The sequence below is a fragment of the Thermobia domestica genome, chromosome 17, assembly GCF_964235325.1.
Source record: "Thermobia domestica chromosome 17, izTheDome1.hap1.1, whole genome shotgun sequence".
In the NCBI taxonomy this organism is placed as follows: Eukaryota; Metazoa; Arthropoda; class Insecta; order Zygentoma; family Lepismatidae; genus Thermobia; species Thermobia domestica.
In genome coordinates this window covers 88,231,361-88,242,634 of record NC_137470.1, presented here as the reverse complement: position 1 = coordinate 88,242,634, position 11,274 = coordinate 88,231,361, and the positions used below count along the sequence as shown (strand labels likewise).

The 11,274-nt window shown below is 38.0% G+C and overlaps 1 protein-coding gene across 1 annotated transcript in view; it reads left to right on the top strand.

The window, feature by feature from the left end:
* Positions 1 to 9,306: 9,306 nt before the first annotated feature.
* The window catches only part of LOC145674565 (uncharacterized), a 61,867-nt gene continuing 59,899 nt past the window's right edge, over positions 9,307 to 11,274 (top strand). Inside the window, exon 1 of the mRNA XM_081744752.1 lies at positions 9,307 to 9,452. Coding sequence (XP_081600878.1) covers positions 9,392 to 9,452 — 61 coding nt within the window. The 5' untranslated portion in view covers positions 9,307 to 9,391. The remainder of the gene's footprint in view (positions 9,453 to 11,274) is intronic.

The following is an 11,274-nucleotide window of genomic DNA, read 5'->3' as shown; positions in this document are numbered from 1 at the left end:
CCAACCCTATCTTCGTTAGAACTCCCAACAACAATTCCCAATTCACGCGGTCAATAGCCTTTTCTAGATCAATAAATACAACATACACCTCTTTCCCTTTTTCTATAAACCTTTCACCGATCACCCTTAATACTCCAATAGCATCTCTTGTGCCCTTGCCTCTTCTGAACCCGAACTGCTCTTCCTCAACATCTTTATTTGTTCTTCCATATAACCTTCTGTTCAGTATTCGGAGCAGAATTTTAGCTGCATGAGATATAATCCTCACATCTCTTTGGGTTCGATTTCTTAGCCATCGGTATCATGATCGTTTTCAGAAAGTCTCTTGGCCATTCTCCTGTTTCATATATTTCATAGCATAGTCGCCACAATTCTTGCATATGAAAATAGCTGCAAATAAATACATTACATAACTTATTTATTGCTATTACACGATTTTCTTAATTTGTATTTAATATTCACATATAACATACCGACGTTCTGTCAATACCTCAGATTTTATATTTTAAAGATCAGTATTAATTATGCCGTGAATTGATATGAATATATATATTCAACTGATATATATATATATATATATATATATATATATATATATATATATATATATATATATATATATACAACTGATGAATTGTAATGTAACTAATTTTCATGCATTGAGGAAAGTAGAATATCATAAAAGAATCTCACCTGAACGGGTATCGAACTCACGATTTAAACGCTCGGGGTGTACCACTGAGCTAACATTACCGCTTTTCGGAATCTGCTTCTGAAATATAACTGAGCTCATACGTAAATGCTCTTTTCCGTATAGAAATCACAATGACGAAGCAAGAGTGCGAATACATAGTTTCGAAATATTGTATCATTAAGTATTTCAATCAATGTTCTTTTTTTCTACACTTAATACCATTTCAACATGTCTTATTATATTTAACAGAAGGAAAAACATATCTCTACATTTTTTCCCGATTGCTAAGGTTGGCTTGGAGGTTCAAACCAGCAGCGTTAGTTTACTGTTTTCCGAAGATACTCGAAGTTGGACTTCGAAAGTGTTCGTCTCAAAACAGCTATCATCATATCGCTCAATCTGTTTGGTATATGGTATATGTTTTTATACGTATAAAGTCAGTATAACAATTTATTCTTTAAACAGCTTTTCATATGTATTAATATTCCTTTATAAAAACTGTTTTTAATATTATTATTACGGCGCACCATTTTCAGATTTCTTTTGCGAGTCGTTGACCAAGTCGTTCCCCACAATAGGCGTGTCGTGCAAGTAACCAATCACACGTCAGGTACTAGCTTTTACCTATTGCTTCCTGCTCACAGCTCAGAACATTGGTAACTATGGATAGACGTACAGCAGTAATTGCTTTATGGGAGTTGGAAGGCTATTCCGCAACTGCAGCTAGCAGGCGAGTCCCGGCCTCTACAGGAAGGCGATGGATTCGGAAATATGGTGCTACTGGTCAGACTGGTAATTTACGATCTCCTGGTCGTCCGCATGTGTCAACCGAAGCCGAAGATGCGAGATTAGTAAACGAAGCCCGGTTAGACCCACTAAGGACGTCTAGACAGCTAAGGCAAGCTTCTCTCTTTCCTGGTAGTAAGCATACAGCTCTGCGAAGGCTTCGTCATGCTGGGTTACGTGGCTGTGTTGCTGCCGTGAAGGAAAAACTCTCAGACGACCACACAATTTACCGTCTCGCGTTTGCACAGGCGAATGTGGGTCGCAATTGGGAAAACGTAGTTTTCTCAGATGAATCCATATTCACAACATCAAATGAGGGACGCCGTTTTGTGTATCGTCCGAGAGGCACCCGATATGACCCTGGATATGTGGCTGCTTGCAATCGCAGTGGCCATGTATCTATTTCATGTTGGGGATGGATTTCCAGTCGCGGAGCAGGACAGCTTCACAGAATTGAAGGACATCTGGACAGTGCTCAGTACTTAGACATTATGAGTAATATCACGGTGCCATCTGTACGAGTATTTCAGCCTGATGGTGTAATTCAGTTCCAGCAAGACCAGTCGCCAATACATACTTCCCGTGTGGTTCAGCAATGGTTCGCAAGGCAGCCTGAGATTGATTTAATTGACTGGCCGCCTCGTGGAGCAGACCTCAATCCCATAGAAAATATGTGGGCAGAAGTGAAGTGTATTCTAAGGGACAGTTGGCCTGAGGCAGATCCACCAAGAACTCAGGATGACCTGTGGCATCTTGTTTCCGGAGCATGGCTGGAGGTAGGGGAAGGAGATAGATTTGTCACCCATTTAATAGATCGCAGAAGAATGGAGCGTGTAATAAATTCAGAAGGGTCTTGGACACACTATTAATGTCCCCGCCTTAACTCCCGAAAACAGCCCTTTTCAGGGCTACCTAAATGCTTCTGAAAATATTTCTGGAAGTAAACCACTCCTTGTATCCGATTTCAGTGCAATTCTACTAACAAAAAAAAACGATAAATAGCTGCAGGCTTTGAACTCAAGACCTCTTCATTACCAACCCCGTACTCTACCAGTGAGCTAACATGAACACGCAACCCAAATACGATTTTCAGTTTCTGGTATTCGATGACAATGATGTTCATATACTTTGCAAATGGTGTATTCAACTTGGGATATTCCGCAACACACACACACACACATAAACAAAACGAGAGAGAGAGAGAGAGGGAAAGAGAGAGAGGAATATACAAAAGCATATTCAACGTATTCGAATGAGCCTCTAAATAACGACACTCCGTTCTAAAGAGAATTTGTGTTTCTTCCCGTGACGTTAAGGGGATCGGGAAAAATTATGTGTCTTCAAGCAGGACCAGACTTTGGATACTCTGTTTATACACTTTCTATATCCGTAGGAATATACTGTATTTCACGAATGTAAAAACATGCTGTAATGAGAATATTGAGAAGTTACATCTGTATGACAAATAGCTGCAAATAAATACACTACATAATTTATTTATTTCTATTGAACGATTTTCCTAACTTGTATTTAACATTCTCATATATAATACCGACCTACTGTGAACACCTACCTATCTCAGATGTTATATTTTAAACATAATAATTATTATGTTCTGCAATGATTATGTGATATATATACAACTGAAGTATTTTAATGTAATTATTTTATATAATTTTTCATGCATTGCGGAAAATACAATTTCATAAAAAATCACTGACCCAGATGGGAATCGAACTCGTAAACTTAAGATTTGAAATCCGTCACCTTACCAGTGAGCTAACACAAGGATTTACGGAAACATGCTTCTAGCGAAACATGTATAACGTTTCTCAAGATAATTATGACATTCATATCCATACAAACACTGTTTTTGTACTCCTTTGACTTTTATTTTAGTACTCAGGCGATAATTATGTTCTATGTCTTAACTTTGAGCATTCTTTTACATATGGAAAGATTCTTTAACGTATCTAAATATTCCATTACGTATGGAGAGCTAAATGACAAACAAGAATGTGCTGACATTAATACAAGGTTTCGAAATATTGGATCATTAGGTATTTCTATCAATGTTGCTTTTTTTCTACACTTGGAAACAAGTCTTATTATATTTAAAAGAAGAAAAAGACATCTGCAAACTTTTTCCCGATTGCAAAGGCTGGCTTGGAGGTTCGAACCTGGTTTACTTTTTTCCGAAGATACCCGAAGCTGGACTTAGAAAATTTTTGCCTCAAAACACCAATAAAGAATGCGCTCAACAAGGTGTACATCTACTTCTGTTATTTGTTGTTGAATTCCTACTATCAGACCACCCGTGCAAGGCAGTTTTCTCGATTCGTATTGCATGTAGACATTAAAAAAAATCAATGACCAAATCGTATGTGAGGAATGGAATGGTGATAATACCATACCCAGTGGCGTAATAAGAATACTTACACAGGGGTCAACTGTAAAATATCAAGTGGAAAATGGTACCAATTTCGATTTCTTTAGAAGTATTATTAAAGGAGAAACAACTTTTACAGGAAACACTTCTCGTTGAATTCTACGTGTTTGGCATCTACGTCTGTTATTTGTTGTTAAATTGCTACTACAGAACAACAGTTTCAGTTGGCAATGACTCCAAAGCAACACCAGATATCACGTGATTTATCAAAAAGTACTGTTGATGAAATCTCTTTACAGCATTTAGTATCAAACGTTATGGCATACATATATCTCTTGTACGTATCAACAAAGAGAAACAATATTACAGGATATTACGTAGTTTAAATTCTGGCATCGCAACCAATTTAACCCTTTCCGGATCCTGGCTTTTTGGGCTATTTTTTAGACTTTCAGTCAAGCAGCTACTGTATCGACACTATTTATCCTAGAATCATGGTTCATACCTCATTCTCTTCAGAATGGAGCTGGCTTTCAAATGGTACCACTTGCATGCTCATACCATATACCAGAAGCGGGAAAAAATGTCAAAGTGAAAGATTCGGAGGAAAATTTTTTTCTAGAATTTTGGCCCCCCCTGGACCCCCCCTGTGTGAACGTAGCCATCTAAAAAAATCTGAGAAATAGTACTTGGTATACTGAATGTGTGTGCCAAATTTCAAGTTTCTATCTTGAATAGTAGGGGAGGGAGAAATTTTATCAAAATTTCCCACCATGCCCCAAATTACCACAAAACACTATGATCTCAGGGAAAAAATTCCTGAGACATCCCTAATTACCCTAGGGTCATGTGTCGCCCATATTCTCTTCTGAATAGAACTGCCTTTCAGGCGGTACCATTCACATGTCTCCATCATGTATCTAAGGCGGGAAATTGCAGAAAAAAGGGATTTTTTTGGTCTAAATTTCCCTTTTTTCAACTTTTAGGCCCTCTGGACCCCCCTGTTTTAACGCAGAAATCTGAAAGAAAATCTGTTAAATACTACTCGGTGGACTGAATGTTTGTGCACTATTTCAATCTTCTAGGTGCAAAAATAAGCCCGCCAGATAAAATTCAGAAATTTCCCCATGTTACCCTATACATAAGTATATTTTGAAAAAAAATTCACTGAGACGTCCCTAATTACCCTAGAATAATAATTCGACCGTCATTTTCTTCAGAATTTAACTGCCTTTCAGACGGTATGACTCACGTGTCTCCATCATGTATGTGAGGCGGGAAAATCCTGAAAAATGGGATTTTTTTGGTCTAAAAATCCCTTTTTTCAGTTTTTTCCCCTCTGGACCCCCCTGTTTTAACGCAGAGATCTGAAAAAAAATCTGATAAATACTACTAGGTAGGCTGAATGTTTGTGCACAATTTCAATCTTCTAGGTCCAAAAGTAAGCCCGCCCAAAAAAAATATACCTACCATGTCCCATTTTTCCCTATATAGAAGTATATTTTTCAAAAAATTCCTGAGACGTCCCTAATTACCCTAGGACAATGATTCGAACGTCATTTTCTTCAGAATGGAACTGCCTTTCAGACGGTATGACTCATGTGTCTCCATCATGTATGTGAGGCGGGAAAATGACGAGAAACGGGATTTTGGGGGTAAAAATATTCCTTTTTTCACCCTTTTGCCAATCTGGTTCCCCCCTGTTTTAGCACTGACATCGGAACAAAAAATCTGGTAAATACTACTCGGTGGACGGAATGTTTGTGCAAAATTTCAATCTTCTACGTGGAAAAATAAGCCCGCCAAAAAATATTGAACATAGGCTTAGAAAATGAGAAAATAAATTTTTGACTTATGACGTCATCACCTCCTATGTCTGGACGCAGGAAGGTCTGAAACCATACGTAATGTCTTCTACAAGGCCTCTGGACTTGGAAAAAAAAACCGGACGAAAAAGCTCAAATAGAAGAGAAATAACGCAATGTACCATGAAAAACGCGTATGGTACAAAATTGTACCATAGGATCCCCAAAGGGTTAAAACAGAAAAACATAGAAAACACACTTTTGTTATAATGGGCCGTGGTGGCTCAGTGTTAGAGCGTTTATGTCTGGTGCATAGGGTCCTTGGTTCGATCTCAGCTCGCGCCAAGTTTACTTTGTGGTGGACAACCCACTTGTGGATGGGTTTTCTCAGGGCTCTCGGGATTTTCCCGCCTTCTTCATTCCACTATTTCGTTTGCTTCTCATCATCACCATCTCCTTTAGCCTAGCCGGCATAACCGTGAGACGTAAAACTTAAAGATTTCATTTCTTTGGTTTTAAGTAAAGCTAAGTAAGAAACAATTTTCGATGTAAAGTCCCACCAACATATCATCCAAACAAACCCAAAATTTGAAATCACTGCCACTCTCTCGGACTTTTAAACTCAAAATCACTTGCATAAACATTTTAATAGAAGTTACTTTTCGGACCTCATTGCACAAATAATTGTTCAAGAATAGTACAAATAAACAAACTAAAGATAATAAAAAAATAAATAAAGTGAGTTGTAAGTTCTGCACATTCACATCAATATGTCGTACTTAGTCCTAAAAGAACTCACAATAAATGCTCAGAGGATAGTCCAGCACCTGCGATTCACATGCGAATGCGTGCCGAGTCATTATTGACTGCTCTTAACAGTTCATTTGCACTTAGTCGATGGCAGAAATTACGAATCCTGTCCATCATGTTCTCCCTTGTAGTAGGATATACCAACTCCTTGACGTCCCCAAAACAAATAATCGAGCGGAGTCAGGTCCGGGGAATCAGTTGGCCAGGAAACCGGGCTTCCTCTTCCGATCCACCTGTTTGCAGATAAACACTCGCAAAATGAGCAGGGCAATCGTCGTGTTGTAGCCTCATCATTTCACAAGTTGCTAGTGGGACATCTTCCAAGAGCTCACAAAGAGCATCCGACAAAAGATTAGAGTATCATACCCCTGTTACAGTACCTTCGAAGAAATGGGGGCCAATTATTTGGTCACTCAATATACCACACCAGACATTCAGACTCCAGATATGTTGATTTTCAATTTCACGTACCCAGTGAGGATTCTCGCTGGACCCGTAATGAGCGTTCTGTATCCATTACTTTTGAAGATCGCCTTATCCTTGCACAGAATGTTCTGGTGAAAACATGAGTTTATGGCGCTCATACACTGCACGATAGGAAAACCGTTCACCATATAGCCACGCGGCCTTGCGATAATTCTGCTGACATTCACCCAACATCGTTAATATGTCAAAAGCTTCGATATTCGAAAACATCATATTGCGATCGAGAAATCATAAAACTCGTAGTAGCGTAACAAGATGGAAGGGGGATGTAAGGGAATGTCGCCTCCATTAATTTCAGATGGAGAGTCTGAAGGCGTCCAACTTTATGTTGTGCAAATTATTTACGAACTGAAGATTGTAAAACATTTTCCGAAAACAAATCTAGCAAGTTAAACGTGCGAACATTAATTCACACTCTTACAGTTCTATGTTGCACCACGATTGTGAGTTGGAGAAAATCACGAAGTTATATGGCTGTGTGAGGGTGGTATAAACTTCGATTAAAGCGTTTCTTCTGGGAATCCTGCCGCAACGTAAACAGTGCTTCTTTCCGGTCTTTGTATTCTGTATTCCTTTTAATGCCTTGATTTAAAAGAAAATGGTGTCGTAAAGTTGGAATAAAATTATGCGGCGACCATATGAAGTATTTTGTTTCGTCACCAATGGTTGTTAGGGGAATTTGGTAGAATAACAAACGCCACGTATTATTGTATCATCCATTCTATTTTCCTGAAGCATTTTTTGGGAAGACAGCATTTGAAGGGGTATGCAACAAAAAATTACTTGCCTACTCATACTACATTCTAAAAATGAATACAGTACTGAATACTCGTTTCTTGACAAGGTTGACCAAGAATCTGCAACTCTTGGTGTTACACTACATGAGTATGTCTCAGTTTACAGCGTTACCACGTTTAGTCTCTCCATTCTATCTATTAAACCTTATTTATATGCATGCAGTTCATTATGAACATACACATTGCTGTATTACAAATCGCAGGAGTTAACGAAAAGTGTTTCCTATGAAAGGTGTTTCTTTTTCAATAATACTTCAAAAGAAATCGAAATTTATACCATTTTCCATTTGAAATTTTGAAGTTGATCCCCATGGACGTATTCTAGCTACGCCACTGGATATGGAAGTATCACCAGTTGATTCCTTATATACGATTTGGTAATTGGATTTTTATTTGAAGTATCTACTTGCACTACGAGCCGAGAAAAATGTTGGAATGGGTGGTGGTCTGATAGTAGCAATTCAACAACACATAACACACGTACATGCCAAACCTAGAATTTAACGAAAAGGGTTTCTTGTAAAAGTTGTTTCTTTTCCAATAATACTTCTAAAGAAATCGAAATTGATACTTTCCGTTTGAAATTTTCCAGTTGACCTCCCGTGAAAATATTCTCGCTACGCCACTGGATATGAAAGCACCACCATTTGAATCCTCACATACTATTTGGTCATTGTATTTTTTGAAGTATCTACGTGCACTACGAGTCGAGAAAAATGCCTGGCACGTGTGGTCTGATAGACCCTGTATATATGGAATTTTGTAGTTCAACATAAAATAGTAGTTAAGTTAATAAGTTAATTGAATAAGTAATTCAAAATTCACTTCAGTTGCATGTGGTTAATTACTTTCTTATATAAATGTTACTCAGAAATTATCACATGAAATAATGATTCTTAAGCATATAATGGGGAGAAACACATTACTGTCTGCAACTAACATTACTGCTGTGTGTTGTAGATTTTGGGGGTAGCCATTTTTTCAAAAAGGAAACTACATAAATATTTCAATTTTAATATATCCCTTCTCTGTTTGTTAGTCTAATTTGTATTATTTTACTTCACACTGTACGAGTTATACCAATATATTCATTTTCTTTAAAGGGATTCCTAAATTTCAAAACCATTATAAATTTCCAGAGTAATCAGAATTTCCTAATGTAAGTAGTTACAATTTCATATTATCCACTATTTTTGATTACCTCAAACGTACATAGTTTTAAATCGCTATACATAAATCGTGTTTAAAATATGACACATAAATTCACAAACAATATACTCGAAACAATAAATAATTAGAAATAACTCAATTGGACAGAAATCAATATATAAAAGTAGAATTACTAAAATGGAATTAATAAAGAATTTTTGAAATAAAAATAACATAATGAAATCTCTAGAAATATAAATAAAATTGAGCATATTTGTTTTGGGTTATGTTACAAGAATTTCATCTATGCAATATAAATTATAACTATGCAAATGAATTTTTAAACGATAAAGATTGACATATTGTTGTTTTTGTAACGATGGTAAACAATAGGATAAATAATAATTTTGGTTTTAATTGTGAAATGTCGGATTACAGCCAGAAATAAGAGTTTTAAACGACGTTTCTTTCCGATATGTGGGAATATTGTATCGAAATTATTTCTCGCCTAGGCGCTGGGCTTTTGATAAAACTTGGTAAGTCCTATATCTTATTATTATTTATACGTAAACTTTGCTTCTACTTGTTAATTTTCATAAAGAGTATGTGTACATTTAGTTATCTCTTTGGTTCTTGGGAACCGTGTGCAGTTTTTATGTGCATTGCGCCGTCCGTCTCACTTGGGTGTTATTACTGTTGTATCGTCGTCGCCAAAAGTGCCTTTACATCGCCGTGTCGGGTATGTGACCGCGCAGTACTCCAAGGAAGGAATGGTTGCACAAGAATTTGTGATTAATTTTGAAGAGTTTTAATATTGACTAGGAAAATAACGTAGGTGTAGGTAGTAAAGGCACAGGGTGTTACAATAGGAACCGATTGAGTTAATAACTACTACTAGCGCTTTTCACTCTCTAGGAATTTACTACGGCATGTTCGCAGAACACTTTTCTAAATGTGGGCGTGAATTACGAGTATTTCATTCGCCTCACTGTCCTTATTTGAGAATAGAAATTGATTACGCTGAACGTAAATATGTTTCGCTGCCGTAAAGCAAGGGCAGTAATAAATGTAAATACGGTTCTTATTATCATTTAAAACACTGAAGCATTTATTCCGTGTATAGCACAATATAATACAGTAAGTAAGAAACATGATAATCACTAACGCCGCAAGATTTTTTCCACGGGGGCAAAAGACCGATATAGTGTTTTTCGTTTTATTGCCCTTTATATGTTAAGTTAAAAGTCATAACATTTATCATTGACGCGTATATAGTCTTACTTTTTGCCGCTGTAGCCTATTAGCCACAACATTCATCTCCAGACATGATGTAGAGAGAAGACAAATAAAGAGATATGACCAGTGGCGTAACTAATTTTACTGCGCCCTGGAGCAATCGATGATCAATTTACTCATAAAGGCCCCCTGCCCCACGCATTTCAGCCGCTGCGTTATATATATATATATATATATATATACGAGGTTTGGGCAAAAGGTATGGCAACTATTTTTTTCTTATAGATATGTGAGCGGATCACAAACTTATATGTGTCGTGTGGAAGTTCTGCAGGCATAGTGTGTATCCAGCACAACAGATTGCGCTGTGATAGCTGGTAGTAGCACAGCAAGGGCTGTGAAACCAGCCAGTTGGTGAGTGTCGTGCGAGATGGAGGTGACCCGTGTTGAGCAGCGCGCTTACATCAAAATAGCCGTTCTCCGAGGAAAAAATGCGATGGAATGTCGCAGTGAATTAGTGGAAGCCCTTGGGAATAATGCCGTACCATACCGGACAGTAGCACGGTGGGTAGGGAAGTTTCAGCATGGACGTGTGTCAACCAATGATGAGCAACGTTCGGGACGACCTGTCAGTGTGCGGACCGACGTGGCACGTGCCGTCATTGAGCAGCTCCTAGATGAAGACAGACGATGGACGCTACTGGAGTTTGCGGAGGCAAGTGGCATCGAGAAACACACCGTCCACAGGATATTGCGTAATGAGCTGCAACTACGCAAAATCGCATCGCGGTAGGTACCGCATGCATTGACGGGATTCAGTGCACCGAACGTTCCGCGAAGACGAATCCCACGAGAATTGTATGGTGGTGATACTTCTTCGAGTGTGAGACAGCAGCTGAATATTACAGACGCGAAGTGTATTATTCCGTTATTGACAATCTTGCGGGAGCGGATATTAGCAATAAAAGTTCAAAGAAAATGATATGCAGGTTCTTCATTCCCTGCACGACGTGTTGAATCAACACAAGCCATCAGCAGAAAGTATCACAATTGTCAGCAACACCTACAAAATCCCTAAAGTTGAGCTGACATCAGAGTTAACAGTTTTCTCCAATTTGTGTG